The 19541-nt window shown below is 38.7% G+C and overlaps 2 protein-coding genes across 3 annotated transcripts; one reads left to right on the forward strand and one right to left on the reverse strand.

Annotated features, from left to right (window-relative positions):
* Positions 1-3675: 3675 nt before the first annotated feature.
* On the forward strand, positions 3676-14665 carry GTF3A (general transcription factor IIIA). Its single transcript, XM_026675051.2, has 9 exons — positions 3676-3927; positions 5219-5319; positions 5673-5763; positions 8080-8168; positions 8922-8995; positions 9369-9452; positions 10850-11079; positions 11163-11222; positions 12365-14665. The coding sequence occupies exons 1-9, from the start codon at positions 3679-3681 to the stop codon at positions 12497-12499; spliced, it is 1113 nt and encodes a 370-aa protein (XP_026530836.2). The 5' UTR covers positions 3676-3678; the 3' UTR covers positions 12500-14665.
* Positions 11127-18457, reverse strand: MTIF3 (mitochondrial translational initiation factor 3). 2 transcript variants are annotated; one of them, XM_026675052.2, is made up of 4 exons: positions 18063-18457; positions 14006-14463; positions 13561-13715; positions 11127-12878 (listed from the first exon to the last, which is right to left on the reverse strand). In XM_026675052.2, exons 2-4 carry the CDS (start codon positions 14460-14462, stop codon positions 12669-12671), a joined length of 822 nt encoding a protein of 273 aa, XP_026530837.1. In that variant the 5' UTR covers position 14463; positions 18063-18457; the 3' UTR covers positions 11127-12668. The 2 variants fall into 2 exon arrangements, with proteins under 2 accessions (XP_026530837.1, XP_087822446.1); XM_087966320.1 differs by lacking the exon at positions 18063-18457 and adding an exon at positions 15098-15117.
* Positions 18458-19541: the final 1084 nt, after the last annotated feature.

The following is a 19541-nucleotide window of genomic DNA, read 5'->3' on the forward strand; positions in this document are numbered from 1 at the left end:
TACTTATCCCAGCTTCTGCCAATCTAGCAGTTCGAAAGCATGTAAAAATGAAAGTAGAAAAATAGGGACCACTTTGGTGGGAAGGTAACAGCGTTTCATGTGCCTTCGGCATTTAGTCATGCTGGCCATATGACCACGGAGACGTCTTCTGATAGCGCAGGCTCTTCAGCTTTGTAATGGAGATGAGCACGGCCTCCTAGAGCCGGAAACAACTAGCATGTATGTGTGAGGGGAACCTTTTCCTTTACAAGCATGGCTATTAAGAGCGGCATAACCAAAAATTTAAGCCACAATTTTTGTTCTTTATTTTTCCCCAAAATAAAATTTAAAAATCCCTCCCATCACTGTCGACAGTTTTATTAATATGACATAAATTATAATTATAGCCTCTCTGAACACCCTATAAGCAATCCAACTATCCTCTCTGGGGTGAAAATAGCTTTCTGTCATCAGATACACTATTTTTCTAAATATTTTGAGAACAAATACAGGTTCTCACTGCTACTTCTCCAAAATACTCTTAGAGATCTTAAACTAAAGTTATCTTATCAGCTCTCTTCAGTTCCTTAATTTCAACAACTTTGAGATGTGTGGACTCCAATTCTCATAATTGGGCAAAGCAGTTTAAAAATGTTGCTTCTTCTATTTTCTTAAAAATCTACAATGTCTATATAGGAATGTGTAAAATGCAGATAGGTTCCCAATCAGATGATAACATTAGAATCTGTCCTTTAGTTAATAAATGAATTTTCAAGAAAAATTTTGCACGGAATAGTAGAATTTTAATCTTCAGGACTGCTGGTGGACTGGAAATAGAATGGAAGAAATATGCACGTTATATCAAACTTTTAAAGTATCTCTTAAAATCGTGGAGTTCCGGTTTGAGTCTCTTTGCGGATGTGCACGGTTTCGATCCGTGCTCGCCGCTGGAGCGCCCCGAGCCTGCTGGTTTCGGGGCTAAGCCATCCTATAGAGGTGGTGAAGAGGGGGTAGACTGCCTGAGGGTTGAGGAGAGCTGCATCTCTCCTCCTCAGCTGGCCATTACTCCCTTTCCCGAAGGCGGTTGCAGCGGTGGTCAGAAATGGCCACCTCAAAGAAGAACTCGACCAGAAAAGAATGTGCAGGAGGAAGATAAAAAGAGAAAGTTTTGGTTGACCGGGTTAAACTCCAAAAAGCAACAACGAAGGTACCCTGGAATTTAAACTATAAAAAAAATAGCATTGTTCCCAAAGAAGACTTTGAAGCAGCAAAGAAGAGAGAAAAGGGAAAGGATTTGGTTTTTTTTCTTCTCTTCCTTTCCCTATACTGACAGCTAAGGGACTTAAGCAAGAAATTGAAAAAAAAATCCACTTTGACATCAATAGGCATTTAAGCTGAAAATAAAATGTCAAAGGGATAATAAAGATTTCTGGATATTTAAAAGCTTTTGAAAGCAGAAAAAAAGAGAAAAAGAATAAAAGGGCAGGATCTGGAAAAAAGGGAGGAGACTGCCTGGAATTAAAAGGAATTTACAGTAAAACCTCAATAAGACTTCTAAAAGATACATTTTAACTGAAACTTGGCAACAAAATAGTAGAATCCCAGGAAGAGAAAGTGGAAAAAAGAAGCAAGAAGAAACAGCTTGGGAGTATTTGGATTACTTGGTGATCTCTGGATTTTTGGTTATTGCATTTGAATGACTAAAATCAATTGGGTGGTTGTTTAAAAGTGTTTAAAATGGCACCACTTTTAGAAGAACTGAAAATGGAACTTAAAAAGTACAAAGAAGATGCACAAGAAGGGAGAAGTTCTTTTGGCTTTGTATTTCAACTCTTAGAAATGGAGATCTGGAACTATGAGAAACAACAAGAAACGCTTGCAGAAGAAGATTGGGATAAAGAAGAAGCCATCTTTAATGAACAAGTAATTTTATGTGGGGGGAAAAAGGAAAGGGGGAAAGAGAATGAAAAGTTTAAGATTTGAAAAAACAACCAAAAAAAGAAGAATAGTTTGAAAAATAAGTATAATATTAGAAAGCAACAGAAGAGGGGACTACAGAAGAGAGAATTAGAAGTAGAGAGACAAGGGGGTAAAAAAGGAAAGGAGAAGAAGTTATAAAGGACAGAAACAAGATATAGAGAAAGAGGGCCTATTTAGAGATAATGGGTGAAAATTTAATTGGAAAAGGGATTCTGCAAAGGTACGTAAGATAGTATTGTTATATTAGAAATAGAAATAATTTCAGAAAATATAAAACAATGTATGATTAAACTGATGGATAAAATAGTTATTGTAATCTAGTGGAATGTTTGTTAATAAACAAATGAAATAAAATGAATGAGAGAATTGAATTAGGAAAGGATGGGAACATTTTAATTATTTAATTATTTATAAAATATAAGTGCAGAGAAATGGGGGGGGGGGAGAAATTAATTATGGAAAGCTTATAAGTGTTCCCAAGGAAGTATGATATTTAACTGAAAAGAAATGTTAAAGATGTTAAGATTTTAATGAATATTAATGATAGAACTGAACTGAAATGGAATGAGTGTTTTAATTACATATATTTATAATCTTTTTTAAAGAATATAGTGTGTATTTTAAGAATGTACCAAGCAGAATTCGATTGGAAGTTATATATTATATTGAATGTTATAACCTTAAGGCATACATTGAAGCTTAAATAAGAGTTGAATGGATAAATTAAAAGATATAAAGGTGTCATACTCCAATTAGTAACTACAGGAGAAAATTTGTTTAATGAGAAAAGATAATATGAAATTGAAACAGGACAGACAAAAGTATAAATATAATGACTTGAATTGAGATGAGATAATTAAAATAAAATTGAGAAAATTAAAAGAGGGGGAAAACTATGTAGAAAATGTAAAACAGTAACAAGATATGGAATAGAACACAAAAATGAGCATGCAATTGAGTTTGTGTCTGTATGAAGAAGTGTAAACCGGGACCATGCTATTTTCAAAAAAAGATGTTTTATTTGTATTATGCTTTTTTTGTGTGAAAACCCAAATAAAATTTTCAAAAAAACAGCCGTGTTTTTTACATCTTGTCGTTCAGGACAACTAGAAACCGAACTGCAATTTTTAATTTTTAGGCTCGTGTGATCTGCTGTCACCGGGACGGGGGTGGGTGGGACTTACGGGGTGATTTGTCCCCCCCGATTTTGTTCTATTGTACTTTATTAATTTGTTTGATTCTTTTTGTTATTTTTATTGGAGTTTTTTTGGTGTTTTAAATATGGTTTTACATTCTGTAAGCCGCCTCGAGTCGCCATGAGGGAATATAATATATAAATGCAATGAATAAATATTTGAAAGCAAGAAAGCTTCGTAAGGCTGGTGGTAATAAGGTTATAAGGTAATAAGGGACAATGAAGAGTCGTGCCAAAGATGAGTTCCTCAATTGACCGTTATAGTTTTAAAAATTCCACAAGAAAAAAAAAAAGCGAACGTTCCACGAAACGGCCCAACTTGATCCAACCCCCCTCCCTTTAAAAAAAACAGAACCGCAGCAGTGCGCATGCGCTAGAATCATTTTCCCTCTCCTCACGCAGCCTCTGTAAGCATTCTCCGCCGATGGGGGGGAGGCGTTTTCTAAGGACGGAGGTTCGTAACTGTAAAGCTTCAGAAAGCCTGGAGCATGAATAGAGGAGAGGCGGAGTTACGGCACAGTCACATGATTTATGGTCCAAATATGGCCGGAGAGGACTTCGTTGTCGGGGAGGTGGCCGCCGCCGATTCTACTACCACCACCACCTCCTCCACGATGACTCAGTCTCCGAAGCACAAATATTCTAATCTTGGAGAGAGCCGTTACCGTTCTCCGCCTCAGGAGCAGATATTCATCTGCTCGTTCCCACTTTGCGATGCCACCTTCAACCGGAACTGGAAATTGGATGCTCACCTGTGTCGGCACACGGGAGAGGTATAGGAGTATGAAGTGGCGAGCCTATAGAGGGTACCTGGCGCGCCAGGAACTAGAGCGGTGATTGGGTTAGTGGTCGGAAAACATTTCCTGGAACGACCAACCGTTAGTCTCGAGGGCTGGGCCGAGGGCGGAAATAGAGCTTTGCGGAAGGATGGGCGGCAGTTTCCATTGGGCGGTGGGCGGATGACCAATCATTAAGAAGTAGCTTCTGATAGTGGTTGAGGAGAAGCGCATGCGCAGCGGTTACTATGGCAATTGAGGCGCTGGTTCGTCCTTCGGGCGTCTGTCTCTCTGGGTTACGTGTACCGCAAATACGAATCCGTGGATTGGAGCTCGAGTCTGGATGACCATCGACTGACCTCGGCTAGGCTGAAAAATCTGGGGGCTAATCAGAAATTGAGATTGTTGGGCACGAGGCCAAAGGAAGGAAACTTGGATTTAAACATAAATTGCTGCTGTTTGTTTTTATTAAATCCCTTGGGCTCCCTTACAGAAGTGGGGAGCTCCACTTAACCTGATGTATTAGTTTTAATATCATATATTAATATTATGATTTTAGCTAATAGATAATAAACGTGGGATAAAAATATAATGAAAACTTGTATACAAATTTTTACTGTAGAATGGTGATGGACTACATGCAATCATTTAATTATTTACACTGAGCTGACAGTTCTAACTGCTGCTTCTTGGTCCCCAGAATCACTTGAGGAAGCAAATTATCCCACTGCCCTTTTCTCCTCAGTGCAAAGTTGTGTATTTTCCACAAAGGCTAGCAGAGAAGATAAATACTAGTACCCATTGTTCTCTTCTGGAGCATTCTGGGTTTAAGCTGGGCACCAAGACAAAGTTGTCCTCTCATCACCATCCAGTAGGAAACAAAATAGCCTGACTCAAGATTTTAATCACTGTCAAGTATCCTTAATATGTGTTACCCTGTTATACTACTGTTTTAAAAACAGATTGTTTTTTCACCTAAATTATGGATCAGTTTTGATGGCTGAAAATGAATGATAGGGGTGTTTGAGTAACTGGAAAGTTTTGTTCATTGTGGATCAGGTCAGCCTTTAACTTGGTGGCTATAGACAGTAATAGATTGTTAAGAAGGTGTCGAGTGGATTGGCAAAATGAGAAATATCTAATACAACTCTGGGGAAACAATAGTTGCTCATCAACAACAAAAAGTAGAGAAAATGGAATATGAATGGGAACTGAGAAATCAAGAAGTAGACATTTAAAAAGAGAATTGAAACAACATTTTTAAAAATCTTTTTTTAAAATTTATCAGCGCCCCTTCGTTTGCATTTTTGAAGGCTGTGGAAAAGGCTTCACTAGAGGTTCCCATCTTAAGCGTCATTTTCTTACACATACTGGAGAAAAACAATTTGTGTAAGTATATTATCATTTGAGCAACAAAAACTCCAACCAATTCTGACACCAGTTTGTATAGCTTACAACATAACTAGATTGCAATGTTTCATTGCTTCGTTATATTATAAGTTTTTATTAACTGAACTTATATTGGTATGTGTAGCAGAAAGGAAACAAATCTAGTATTGCTGACAACATAAATTATTTTTTATTTAGGTAGATGTTAATATCTCCTTTATATATTTAGATAGATGTTTAACTGTATTGGCTGAAATCAGTGTATTTGTATTGAGTTATTTAAAATCAGGCATTTGTTCTAGTAATATCTACTACAATGTATTCAATTTTATTATACTTTATTATTTCTATAGATGCACAGTAGATGATTGCAATAAAACGTTTACAACAAAATCAAACTTGAACAAGCATGTTCTACGGAGACATCTTCAGAGGAAATACATAGTAAGTGCCTCTATTTCTTTGCTACTTCATTCCAAATATTAGGAAATAGTTTTTGAAATTTATATAATTTAGTGAAGTCTTCTCAATTTTGGCATTCTTAATGTGAACATATTAGACTTTTTGCCATAATCCTCAACTAAATTGGGTAAGGGCCAGGTTGATAGTGTATTGAAGTCTTCAACATCTGTTGGAAGTCTCCAGTATCTGGAAAGCACAATGCTGTAATACTATAGGCCAGTGATGGCTAACCTTTCCGTCCTTGTGTGCACACACGCCGCCTGTAGCCATAAAGCACTGCGCACGCAACTCCCCCTGCGCATGTGCGCAGAAACACCCACCCCCCCATGTGCATGCCACATATTAACTATGGTTGAAGTTACACACTCTAAGCCTTAATCAGTTGGTTTAGAACACAGGTGTCAAACTCGATCACGTCAAGGGCCGGATCTTAATCTATTGCGACATTTTTTGCCTTTGCAAAGCGGGATGCCAGTTTGACAGGCTTAGAATATTTTGTGAACTTAGATCTTGCATACTTAGGTTGTAGATCAGGGGTGGGCAAACTTTTTGGCTCGGGGGCCTCATTGACTTTTAAAATTTGACAGATGGGCCGGGTCAGCACAAGATACGATACACATAAAAAACTGCATTTGTTAACAGTACATATCAAACATAAACAGAAAAAAGGTCCTTTTTTCTTATAGGTCCTATAAGAATGTCAAGCAGGCCTTTGCTCTGGGGTACTTTCCAAGCGTGCCTAACTTTATCCCATTATCCCAAACTCTTCTTGCTGCGGATCATGGGCACTGTAGTTGAGATGCTTTGAAAAGGCTCGGGGGGGGTGTAGTTTCAATGCAGAAACCCCAAAATCCACCCCATCAGTCAGTCAGACCCTACCTTGAACAGCGATCAAGAGAGGTTTTCTCCCGAGTAAGCACCCCGGCGTAAACCCCGCGTTTTCACGGTTAGCATGGTCAAGCGGACGCTCTCGCAAAACTGTTCGTGGCTGGAAACGGAGCCCAGTCCACGAAGGGTGGGAATTGTGGAAATCCGAGCGCAATTCTCTCCAACGGTCCAGATTGACAGCGAAAGATTCTTTACAGAAGGGACAAAACGAATATGCGGAGAACGGAGGTTGTAGCGGCATATGACATCATCGGAGCTGTCACTACACACACACAAACATGTACACGAGAAATAACTAGGGTACTTTGGGGAGCCGGGCACCCCCAGATCTCTCCCGAGCAGCCCTGCAAACACGCACCCCAGCCAGCCACGGCAAGACCATTCCCCATTCCCACCCCCACCCCCCACTCCCTTTGGCGTAAATAAAGGCAAGAGGTTGGTCGTCAGCCCGGGAGAACAGAGTAACACACCTCCCCTTGCAAAAAGTGGGAGACCCAAAACACACACGTGAGCCCTGGACGTCAGATACCACCGCACCGGTCCTGAATACAGGAGAAATCCACCCGGCAAGCGCTGAAGCCGCCGCCCGCCGCCCCGGGCTCGATGCTCTCCAGGGATGGAGAGGCGGCGTGCATCCGCACCCGGACGCCCCAAACTCTCCCTTTGCCAGCGTGGAAGGCAGGCAGCCAGGAAGGCAGGCAGACCCCGCGAGGCTCCTGAGCCTGCCGCCCCGTCCGTCCATCAGTCTGTCCCCACCTGTAGTCACCCGTGCCTGCCCGCTGCTCCGCGGTTGCCAGCGGGGTTCCCCTGTCACCTTGGGAGCGCACCGGCTCCTCGAAGGGCAGCTGGCGAGTCTCTCTCCCTTCGGCCAGCAGGTGGACTGTCCTCCATTCCCCTCTGCTGTTGGCTGCCCCGCTCAGCCGCCAAGCCGTCGTCCAGCCCGGATCTGTTGTTTCCCGGCTCCCGCTTGGGTGCTCCAACCGGGCGCCCCAATCTTCGGCGGGCCGGATTAAAAAGACCAACGGGCCGGATGTGGCCCACGGGCTGTAGTTTGCCAACCCCTGTTGTAGATCAACAAACCTATCCATGGCTTCCTCTTTTCCTTTGCAGTAACAGAAGATGGTGTACATCCCTCTAGATCACAATTTGTTAGATATAAGAGGCAAGGACTATTTTTCTTGCCATAGTGGATAGGTTACATTCTGAAAGAGGTTTGTTTGTGCAGATTAATTTCAGCATTGATGCATTCTCTAAACTACATTGGATTAATTACTGATGATTTGTGGTCATTTTTGCTAATTTGTACAATTACATACCCGTAGTAAGCCTTTTGATAGAAGATAAAGTATATCATAGATTGTGAGTTTATTGTGGATTTTCTCTGACTAACCAAATTGATTTTCCAAATAGTGTGACTTTGAAAAATGTGGACAATCATTTAAAAAGCACCAGCAATTAAAAATACATCAGTCTCAACACACTGGTGAACCATATTTCAAGTAAGTGAAACATTTTGATACTTTGCCTATTTAGTTAAAGCCTGAGAATGAATTTTATTAATAACTTTTAAGGATACTTGCAAGTAGGAATTAGAAGTTTTTACCATAAGGAAGATGTTATTAGAGGTCTCCAAATAGGCTGGCATAGCTTAAATTCATATGTGACAGGAAATATTAAAAAGTTAACTGCTCATTCCTCTCTCTGATCTGGTGAACATTATACTTCTAATATTTTAGTGTGAAAATTGGTACCTCATGTAAAAACAGTACATTCATGTTCTGAAGTACTTTTTCGGAGTACTTTGTTACTTGTTCAGTTACAAGGTACCAATTTTCATACTTTTTATTTTCCATCCCCTCTTCTTCGATTGTTTAAATTGACCTGAGTTTTCCAATCACAGTATTTGACTACGCACCTCAGAAATTTCCAGTTTTAACTTTGGCTTGTGTTTATTATTTAATAGACAATGACTGCTAAATTTATTTAATGTAGTTATATATCAAAATATATAAAACTAAACATAATCTGTGAATGTAATGGGATATATATGTGGCATTCTTTCACTGTCACATTTTTGCCTTCCTGGTCCGCATGGAGAGATTTTTCTCTTAATGTTTTTATTGAAAAGTGATTTTATAGAATGAAGAACTGAAGGAAAAAAGTTTATTTTCAGTTGCAAGAGAGTTTATACCTCACATTTCATTAGCAGTGAGCTTTATTTTCATTTTGAGTGACTGTTTTTTGTCCCACAGATGTGCCCATGAGGAATGTGGAAAGCGCTTTTCTTCACCCAGCCATTTAAAACGTCATGAGAAAATTCATCAAGGTAATTAATTATTCCTTTTGTTTCAATAATGCTAAAAGAGTAAGAATTGGGGTCATGTAGTTATTTTAACCACGATTACTTGAATAAGCTAAAGGAATTCACACAATCATAAGAAATAAATGGAACATATTATATAAATTATTAGACAGTTGAGGTGCAATGCAAATAGAAAGTATAATCATGAAAGCCAGCTTGTCACTTTGGGCCACTCTTCTTCTCAGCCCAAACCAGCTCCAGGGTAGTGGTTGTGGGGAAAGTAGGAAGACTTGTTTGATATGTTCACTGCCTTGAATTATTTGTAAAAATAATAATGGTGGGGTACCAATAAAAAAATACATTTTTTAAAGCCAGTTAACGCCAGTTTTTTTTACAGGTTATGCATGCAAAAAAGAGAGCTGTTTGTTTGTTGGAAAAACCTGGTCAGAATACCTGAAACACATGAGACTCAGTCATGCGGGTAAGTATTAAAGTTGCTGTAGAGTTACTTTGATAATTGAGTCAGCATACATTAATTGATAAACACATCTTAAAAGTTATGCAGTAACTGTTATTTAAAAAGATATGTTACGTGTTACAGCTCCATTGACTAGTTTTTTAGTTATAGGTAGACCTGGACCTATGACCAAAATTTATGTTTGCTAAGAAAGATAGTTAAGTGAGTTTTGCCCCATTTTACAACCTTACTTGCCAGTTGTGAAATGAATCACCAAAGATGTTAATTTAGTAATATGGTTTTTAAGAGAATCTGGCTTCCCCATTGACTTTGCTTGTCAGAAGGTTGCAAAAGATGATGACATCACCCTGGGACGCTGCAACCACTGTAAATACCTGCCAGTTGCCAAGCATCTAAATGTTGATCACACGACCATGAAGGTGCTGCAATGCTTGTAAGTGTGAAAAACTGTCATAAATCATTTTTTTCAGTGCCATTGTAATTTCAAATGGTCACTAAATGAATGGCTATGTCAACAACTACCTGTACTCTATTTCCACCTTCAAGAATAAAATAAACATTTCATAAACAATACACCAACCTTTGATTCAAAGATTCTTCTCACGCATATTAAGTGAGGTGAATATGTAGATATAATACGGTACATGTGCAAGTAAAAGAAATGCTCATAGGATCACATGGAAGATTTGCTGAGTCCACTGTCCTGTTTTCCAGCTCTGACTGACTGGATATGTTTGAAAAGTCCTCAAGAAGCATGTGATGTAATATCACACTCATCTGTTTCTGTGGTTTGGTATTCAGAAATGTGCCTGATCCTCAAGTAATATATAAACATAGTAGCTATAGTCTGATTCAGATGCTCTATAAATGTTTTGATTTGCTCTTAAATTTGAAGTATTGTCTTGTCATTTGTTGATGTAATATTTGTTCTTTAGAATTGGGTAACTAATAAATTCAAATAAAATAACCACTTAAACCAGGTATGTCCAGCCTTTTGACTTGCCACTTGGACCGCACATAAGATACATAATATAGTGAATGTAGATGACAATGTAATAATGTATATTAAAAGTTTATGATCTTGTGGGGCTGCATTACAAGCTGTCCAGGGCCAGCGTGGCCTGTTTGGCCACTGATTGGACACACCTGACTTAAACAGAACACTCTTCTGAAATTGTACTGCAGCTATGCAATCCAGGGGAAAAAAAACAATTGCTTAAAGAGCATCTCTCATACTTCAAAATACCTTTCCTTTCTGAAACTGAATGCTGCACAACTGTGATTTAATATGGTGGTCAAGGTAATATAATATATATTATATATTGTTCTTTGTAAAGATATTTCAAGAATTATGCTTAATAGAAGCTCTGCTTCTACCTCTTGTTTTCCTTTTCCACTAGAACCAGTTACCTGTGAAGTGTGTTCCAAAACATTGGTTCGCAAAGATTATCTGAAATGTCATATGAAAACTCATGCTGTTGACAGAGAAGTTTTTAAATGTCCAAAGGAGGGCTGCAAAAGAACATACACAACAGTGTTCAACCTTCAAAGTCATATTCACTCATTTCATGAGGCAAAAAAACCTTTTGCGTGTGACCATCCTGGCTGCGGGAAGATTTTTGCGATGAAAGTAGGCATTTTTAATACTATTATTTGATAAATATTGTTCATCTTCTATTTCAGGTCATAAAAATTAATTTTTATTCTTTACAGCAAAGCCTCATAAGGCACATGGTACAACACGATCCTGATAAGAAAAAGTCAAACACAAAAGTAAGTCAAATTCTTGAATTTTCTCCTAGTAGGAGCTTGAAAAAAATGGAACAAATGTATAATTGTGAACATGAAACACACTGCATTCCAGAAGTTCTCCTGAACTTCTCTGAATAAGTCATAATTTGGTCAAATAAAAAATCCAGAACATTTTTGTACTTCTGGGTTCGGCGAAAACAAAATACAGATTTTCTAGTTCTCAGAACAAAGCTTACAGAGATCCTGAAGTGATTTTATGTGGTAAGTAGGGCAAGGCCAATCTGTCTGAAATTATCTGCTCTGATGCAAATATTTTGCAATTGTATAATAACTAATAAGATTCTCTAGGGAATGGGATATACAGGCATTATTCATGGTAGTCATGTTCTCTAAAATTGCTACTGACTACTGAATTTAGTGAATGCTAAAAAAAAAGCTAGGAGGTGCATGTTGGGTGATTCCAATGTTTTGCCACTCTGCATGTGCAAAAATAAGTGGAAGAGCGCCAGGCGTTGGTTTTGCATTACAAAAGCATTTTCCAAACAAGTGAATTTGCATATGCAGAATCTGCAAATAAAGAGAATTGCCTGTGTATAAACCTTCAGTAGAGTTCATGCAAGTGGCTCGGTTTAATCATGATGATGCAAATCCTCAAGAAAAAAGACTGGTCTCATTTAAGCTTTCATGAAGATTTTCTTAAAGCTTATGCAGTCTTCAGAAGGATGGAAGGCCGAGTTTGTTATTAAAATACTTACAGGCCTCAGCCTTCTCACATTTTCAGAACAGTGCCACTCTGCTATCAATATAGCCACATTGGGAGTTTTCCCAATAGTTATTCCAGGATAGCCTAAGGGCATTAAATGCAGGGTCTTTTGTACCTGCCCCCCTCTCAATCTCTACCTGAGATTAAGTAGAGAAAGATAGAATCTTGCTCCACTTTGGTGCTTCTTCCTGCTTCGGTGCTTCTTCCTGTTTTAGTTAGCCTTTCCTTCTCCCTCCTTCCAAATTGATCTAAGGTTCCCTTAACCCTGCTGTGATATTCCAAAACCCAGTTGGCCAGACTGGTAATAACAGACAGTTTTATTGTTAACTATTCTCAGATTTTAATGACAAAAAAGGGATATTCTATTACAGTTTTTTTCTTTTGGATCTTGCTTCCTAAGAAACCACAACAAAAGCGGAGTCTGGCCTCTCACCTCAGTGGATATATTCCTCCAAAAGTACAGAGAAGAAACTTATCTTCAGTGGAAGAAGCTTTGCCTGCAGCAAGCAGCAAAGAGCAAGTTGCTGATGGTTGAAATGCCATTCCTTGACAAGAGTTTTAGATCTGCCTAACAGTCATCATGAGATGCTCACAAAAAGTGGCTTTGAGAGGGTGGTCATTGCCAAGTTTATAGAACTGGTACAGAAGGCTGAAGGAAAATGACTTGTGTTCTTTTTCCATTCCATTTTTAGGAGAAAAAACAATCAGTGCTTGGTTACATCCGAGTCTGTAATGTTGCTTCCATTCTCCTTCTGAATATCTTTAGTTTTCTCCACAAGATTTAATTTCTGGATCTCTTTCTTTGATAAATGTCTCAATATACAGGCACTCCTTCCTTCTGCAGCAATAGAGGGCATGGAGTGATATGTGGCTTTCTCACGCATCATATCCAAAATCTTATCAAAAAATGTTAACTGAAAATAAGACAAATTGGCTTAATGAATAGTTTGAATATTTTTTTGTATCAGTTAAGAAATGTTGTTAAATACAACCAGTCATTTTATTTTATACAAATAAAATAACAGACCCTAAAACTGGCAAACTAAAATTCAAACAGTATAAACACTGGCTTGCAGATCTTCATGAGCATGAATGAAAGTTATATTCCTACCTTTCTGAAAATTTACAGCTATCACTGCTCCCAACTTCACTCTCTGAAGCTCACTGCATCTTCCAATTCCTAAGTCAAGAACCCAGGAGTACTGATTTCAAGCTAATATATACTCTCTCTGGTTTTAATGATGCTTCCTTCAAGTAACGGTATAATTTCAATTGTGTAGCAATAAGTGGGACAACATATTATTTCACTGACAAGTGTAACAGTAGGCAGTACAAACACAGCAAGTCAGCATTTACTGTCTTGACCCAGATGAAACCATTTCCTGGCAATCTTTCTCTTCAGACTGAGAACCTAAAGCCCCCTTTGGTGATGCAGAATTACAAGCAGCCCAGCCTCCATTGCAATAGTGAAATATGCTGGGAAGTGGAACACTAAATTGGTCTTTTCCATTTGACATGAAACAGTGATTTTAGAAACAACTTACAATACTGTGATCTCTGCCAAGATCATACCTTAAAATGTTCCAATAAACTTACCATCTTTTCTGGTCCATCTGAAATATTTTTTTGACGCAGTATAATTTTCACATGGTACTTCTTGTCAATCCATTCCTGAATTTGTTTTACTTTTGTACTGAAATCGTGTTGCTCTGTAACTGTGGTCATTTTAATAATCTTTTGTTGAACAGGCCCTGTTAAAATAAGATCATGAGTCAAGCCAATTCCTTTCAGTTTATTAAAAGGATAGAGTACATATAAATTAAAAAGTAAAAACAAGCACACCCACCCACACCAATCTTGTCCCATTTCAGAGGAAATCAAATAAAATGAAATATGGCCTTACCGACAAAACTCTGCCTATCCCTGGCTTAATGTATTATGTGAGCCAGGCTACCATGGCTTAATAAGCCATAGCTTATAATAAACTGGGACTTAGCATAACATCTGAATTGCCAGTATCTTTCACAGAAGCCATGCATACCTGCTTTGGGGCTGGCTTTCTCGTCTCTAACTTTGAGGCGCTCTTCATAAATTTGTTTTCCTGTCATTAGTCCGTACTTGGGTGGATCTGTTTTTTCAGACAGCAGGACAAGATTCATCCCTCTTTCGTCCATAATACGAAGTACATTTACCCTATGCATTTCTCCCATGTCTTCGCCATTCTCATCAATTAGTTGTATCCTGTTGTATGGGATTCTCCTCCCAACACTTTCAAATGTTTCTTTGGCATTTTTCTTTTTTGTTTTCTCTTCAGTAACTTTTATACATAATGCTCGACTGCTAGAGCCTTTCTTATCATGTATTGTTTTTAGCCAAATCTGAGCTATTGTTGTGTTTTTCTCTGGCTGCATCCTGAAGCTGGCAATATACCGTGTTATGGAATTCACTTCTTTCCTTCCAGCCAGATCCAGTAATTTCTTCAGGTATAATGACATCATTCTAGGATGGGAGCAGAAAAATAAATATAATCTTGGAATCAAAATTTATTATTTTTAAGTTCATTGTCAGCATCTTTTTAATTTAAAAAGTTCATCATGTAAAGTTATATTGTTTGAAATTTAATTTTAAAAGTTTAAAACTTTTAAACATGTTTTTAAGACACCTTGACAAAGAAAATATTAAACTATTAAATGCTGAAAAACTATCTGTGATTAGTTCATTTTTATTGAATAGACAAAACTGCAGATATTTTTTAAAAATTGTGTGAATGTGCTATTTGTTCAATAAAGTGAACCCATACCCAAAATATTAGTGCAACATAGATATAAGAAATAATATGTGTATAAAACACTTATAACTCATATGACACGGCTAGTTATATACTGACATTTTAAATTTAAACAGGATGTTAAGATATCGTTGCTTAATACTGGATTATTCAATAAGCTGTTAATCTAAATATTAAATTTAGAAGCCATGGTTTAATAAATGAGATCAAAAAACGAGGAAATGAAATTTAAGCTTAGTGTGATCTAACTCAGGTTCCCCAAACCCTGGGCTGTAAACTGTTTAGAAATGGGTCAATAGTGGCTGTATAACTATCCAAAAAATGCAGCCTTGTAAAAAAATGTACATTATGTAAGTTTTTTGCATGTATCATCTGACGTTACAGCAATCTTTGTTTAACCAGATGTCCTCCAATACGTGGAATTACAACTCCTATAATTTCTTTAAGATATGTTTACTATAGGAAATTTCTATTCAACACTTCAGGAACACCTCAGTGACGTATTTTCTTTTCAAAACCCATTTTCTGTAATAGAGAAGGCCATAGAACATGTTAAAAACAATTTACAGACCTCTGAGGAAGAGTGATAGAAAATTGCCGGTTTGTCGGCTTCGCGAGCGGCAGGATTTGCGGCTGCGCGATCCCTGCCGCGCTAGCCGTTTTGGGGCTCCGACCCAGACGGGTACGGAGCTAGGCTGCCCTGCAGGGGCAGCTGAAGGTAGGGGATCCGGAGAAGGGTTTGGGGTGTTGCAGACCCCTCCCGGCCGGCAGAACCCCCTTTTCCCAGGACGGTGCAGCGGCGGTCTGTAATGGCCGCCACAAAGAAGCTGGCAGCCGGGTAAGAATGCGCAGGAGGAAGTGGAGAAAGTGCTTGAGAGGAGAAAGTTTTTCTTGGTTCCTAGGACTCTAAGACATATTTAACAAAATTCCTGAAAAGTATGACTTTCTGAATGATACCTTCGAGAAGAGGAAAAAAGCGGCAGTTTAATGGTGCTGAAAGGATAGCTTACCCTCTTTTTACGGAATAAAAGTGAACATTAAGAAACCTATTTTTTTTAGGTGAAAACTGGCTCTAAGCGGTGAGTGGGAAAAGAGGGGACTTAAAAAAATATTTGTATGCTAAGACTTTGTTGGAGGAGATGCCTTAAGGATTGAAAGACTAAAATATATTGTAATAAGACTTTAAGAAACAGATTTGGACTTTCCTTTTCTTTAATTGATACTACCCCAGGAGGAGAGAGTGGGAACTCTGTCTTGGTTTGGACTGACTGAGAACTTTGGGATTGTCTTATTTTTCCTTTGGAATATTCTGGCTGTTGTAAAGAGAAAAGAAAAGAAAAGATTTATAATGGCTTCTTCTATCGAGGAACTGAGAAAAGACTATGAGCAAGCAAAACAAAATGGTAAAGCTGGTTTGAAAGAAGCTTTCCTTTTTTAGAAATGGCGCTTATTAATTATCAACAAACATTGCAACAGATGAAGACAGCAGAAGAAGAACAAAGAAAGGAAGCCATCTTTAATAAATCTCAGAACTCGACCAAGAGGGAAGGAAGAGGAAAAAGAAGAGAAATAAAGGACTTAAGATTTAAAAAACATTTAAGAAAGGGAAAAACAAAGTGCAAAATCAATATAAGGATGGTAAACAAAAGGGAAGAGCAATGTGACAGAGAAGGGAAGCCAGTAAGGCAGAGGCTAGAAGAAGGGGGCTAGAAGGGGGCTAGAAAGGTTTGTTGGGGAAGAAAGAAAGGGAAAAGGTGGAGAAAAGTTACAAAGTTTTGAAATTAAATGAGAAAAAAGAAATTTTTTTTAGAGATAAAGGATAAGTATAATTTCTTCAAAGAGATTTTGCAAGGTACATAAGATGATATTGTAGTATTGTATCAGAAATAGAAAATTTAAATGGCTTGAGAGTTGATAAGAGATTAAAATGTTGTAATGTTAATAATGATTGGTTTGAAAATATAATATGAGGGGAGATTTAGAATATTAAACTTTAATTAAAGAGTTTATTAAGATTATGGTATTGATGTTATTATAAAACCTTCATTATAGTATTTTGTTTTTAATATTTTAATCTATTGCTTAACTATGTATTTAATTGTTTTAGATGTATTATTCAGTTAGAATGTACCAAGCAAAATCGGATTGGGTATTTTAAAGATTAATTTGATTAATTTAGTGGGGAGATAGAAAGGCATCATACTCTGATTAGTGATTTCAGGAGAAATTTCTTTCTTTTTAAAAGGAATGAGACAAAGGTATAATAGAGAATGGACAAAAGATATAAATATAATGACTCAAATTAAGATGATTAATTAAGATAGAATCAAGAAGAGTGAAATATGTGGAGAAGTTAATATAGAAGACTTAGAATGGTAAATAAAATAAGTAATGATATGTAAGATGAGCCTGAATATAATTGAAGTCCATGAAAAGAGAGATACCTGGGTCCAAGTTACTTTCCAAAAGATCTTTTATATGTTTTGTGTGTGGTGTGATTATGTTGTTTTTTTGGGGGAAATTAATAAAACCTTGTAGAAATACAGAATGAGAATAATGGTAACTAAGTCAGAAAGAAGCAGATGAAATAATAATAATAAAATTGAATAAGAGTGAAGAGAAATAAAGGGAAATTGGATAAGAGGTTTTTGTATGTTTATATGGAAATGGTTTAAAATAGAATTATAGTTTACCTGACTTGTTAAATTTATAATGGAAAAAGGTTTAAACATGTAATGGAAAATGATGACTTGTGTGTTTTGAAAATTAATAAAACTTGTTTAAAAAAAAAAAAAGAAAATTGCCTGGATTAGAATAAACTTTTTAAAAGCTTTATTGGTTTTTATTCTGTCATAGAACTCCTTGAAGAATCCTTGGGATGCTGGATCTCTAGTCATTTTTATTCTTAAATTTAAACTGCAAGAGAGCAGCAATCTCCGTCTTTTATCATCTCATTAGTATTGGGGCACTGGTTTCCAAATTTATGTTCTCCACAAGTGAAGCAGTGATTTTAAGACGTGGACTTCAACTCCCAGAATTCTCCAGCCCGCATAGCTGGCTGGAGAATTCTGGGAGTTGAAGTCCACAAGTCTTAAAAGTTGCCAAGTTTGGGGACCCCTGCGTTAGGCCAGGGCGTGTATCCCAAGCCAGGCGACCCAAGACGGCCGTTTCCTAACCACTTTCATAGAAATAACTCAATCTGCGGCTTCTTTAAAAAGAAAAGAAAAAAAAAAGAAAAAAACCACCACTGCAAATACAGGGAGGGGTCCCTGCCTCGCACGGGGAACCAGCGCAAGATAGAGAGACTCACCTGATCCAGAAGCCCCACTGCAGAAACTGGGGAGGGAGGGGAAAGGAAAGGGCGGGGATGTCCAGAGAGGAAGAGGAGGAGCTCGCGAGCTAAGGGGGCGGGGTTAAAACCTCCCGAAAGCCATTGCCTGAGGGGAGTCTCCGTCATTCAAGGTCGCGGTTGCCCCGAAGGGTTTTGCGGGTTTCCCCCCCCCACCCCTCAAAAGGCACCTGGATCTTTTTTTTGTTTGTTTGTTTGAAAACGTTTCGCTTCTCACCCGAGAAGCTTTCCTCAGTACGGGATGAGAAGCGAAACGTTTTCAAGCAAAAAAAAAAAACAACACAAAAAAAGGTCCAGGTGCCTTTTGAGGGGGAAAAAAAGCACCTCAGGAACTCTTCCTTTGATTTCCTTGGAACTTGCCTCCTTGCGCATGCGCGCCTTTCTTTCCTCGCTGCCCAAGGCCTGGGCTGTTTCCACAGCAAGTGGCGCTGGAGGCGACCTTGCGTGTTGCTCTGAATCCTTATCATTGGGTGTGTGTGTGATGATGGTGTCCACGTTTCTTAATCCGGCAGCCAGTGGAGTAGAGTTGGAAGGCCGTGTTCCACCTTTGGGAAGGAAAGGCAGAGTCCTTGTGGGAGTAAGCAGCCGCCCCGCTCTCTCCGCCAGCCCTCTTGCTTTGGCGGGGAGGACGAAGGGGACCCGCGCGAAGGAAGGGCGTATATACCAGGGGTCTCCAACCTTGACAACTTTAAGACCTGTGGACTTCAACTCCCAGAGTTCCTCAGCCAGCAAAGCCTTAAAGGCCTTAAAGTTGCCAAGGTTGGAGGTCCCTGGCATATACCTTTGTTTTGGCAGGAGCTCCGTTCTCTGAGCTTCCTGTTTAGAAGGGACCCTTGCCCCCAAAACTTCAATCCGAGCTACAAATATTTTCAATACCTTTGCTTTCTCCTGCTGGCAGTTTCATCAGAGCAAGGAAGTAAGCAGCATACTAAAAAGCAGGCAGCATACCAAAAAGCAGAGGCATCAGCCTGCTAACAAAAGTGTGCCTTATAGTCAAGGCTATGGTTTTTCCCAATTGCAATGTATGGCTGTGAAAGTTGAGCCATAAGAAAGGCTGAGTGCCAAAAGAATTGAGGCCTTTGAACTATGGTGCTGGAGAAGACTCCTGCGAGTCCCTTGGACGGCAAGGCGATCCAACTGGTCAGTCCTAGAGGAGATCAACCCTGACCGCTCTTTAGAAGGCTAGATCCTGAAGATGAAACTCAAAATACTTTGGCCACCTAACGAGAAGGAAGGACTCACTGGAGAAGAGCCTAATGCTGGGAAAGATTGAGAACAAAAGACAAAGGGGACGACAGAGAATGAGGTGGCTGGATGGCGCCACTGAAGCAGTAGGTGTGAGCTTAAATGGACTCTGGAGGATGGTAAAGGACAGGAAGGTTTGGAGGAACGTTGTCCATGGGGTTGCAATGGGCCGAACACGACTTCGCAACTAACAAA

This window comes from Notechis scutatus, chromosome 5 (genome assembly GCF_049901735.1).
Source record: "Notechis scutatus isolate UNSWTSFEM ecotype Mainland chromosome 5, rNotScu1.2, whole genome shotgun sequence".
Taxonomy (NCBI): Eukaryota; Metazoa; Chordata; class Lepidosauria; order Squamata; family Elapidae; genus Notechis; species Notechis scutatus.

Bases quoted from the DNA above. Each gene is read 5' to 3' on its own strand.
- GTF3A (XM_026675051.2), top strand. From the start codon at position 3,679: ATGATTTATGGTCCAAATATGGCCGGAGAGGACTTCGTTGTCGGGGAG. The intron at 9,453-10,849 runs GTAAGTATTAAA...CTTTTCCACTAG, and splicing joins CATGAGACTCAGTCATGCGG to AACCAGTTACCTGTGAAGTG. The intron at 11,223-12,364 runs GTAAGTCAAATT...TTGCTTCCTAAG, and splicing joins AGAAAAAGTCAAACACAAAA to AAACCACAACAAAAGCGGAG.
- MTIF3 (XM_087966320.1), bottom strand. From the start codon at position 15,117: ATGCAAAAAACTTACATAAT. The intron at 14,464-15,097 runs GTACATTTTTTT...CTCCCATCCTAG, and splicing joins ATGCAAAAAACTTACATAAT to AATGATGTCATTATACCTGA. The intron at 12,879-13,560 runs GTAAGTTTATTG...TCTTATTTTCAG, and splicing joins CAGATGGACCAGAAAAGATG to TTAACATTTTTTGATAAGAT.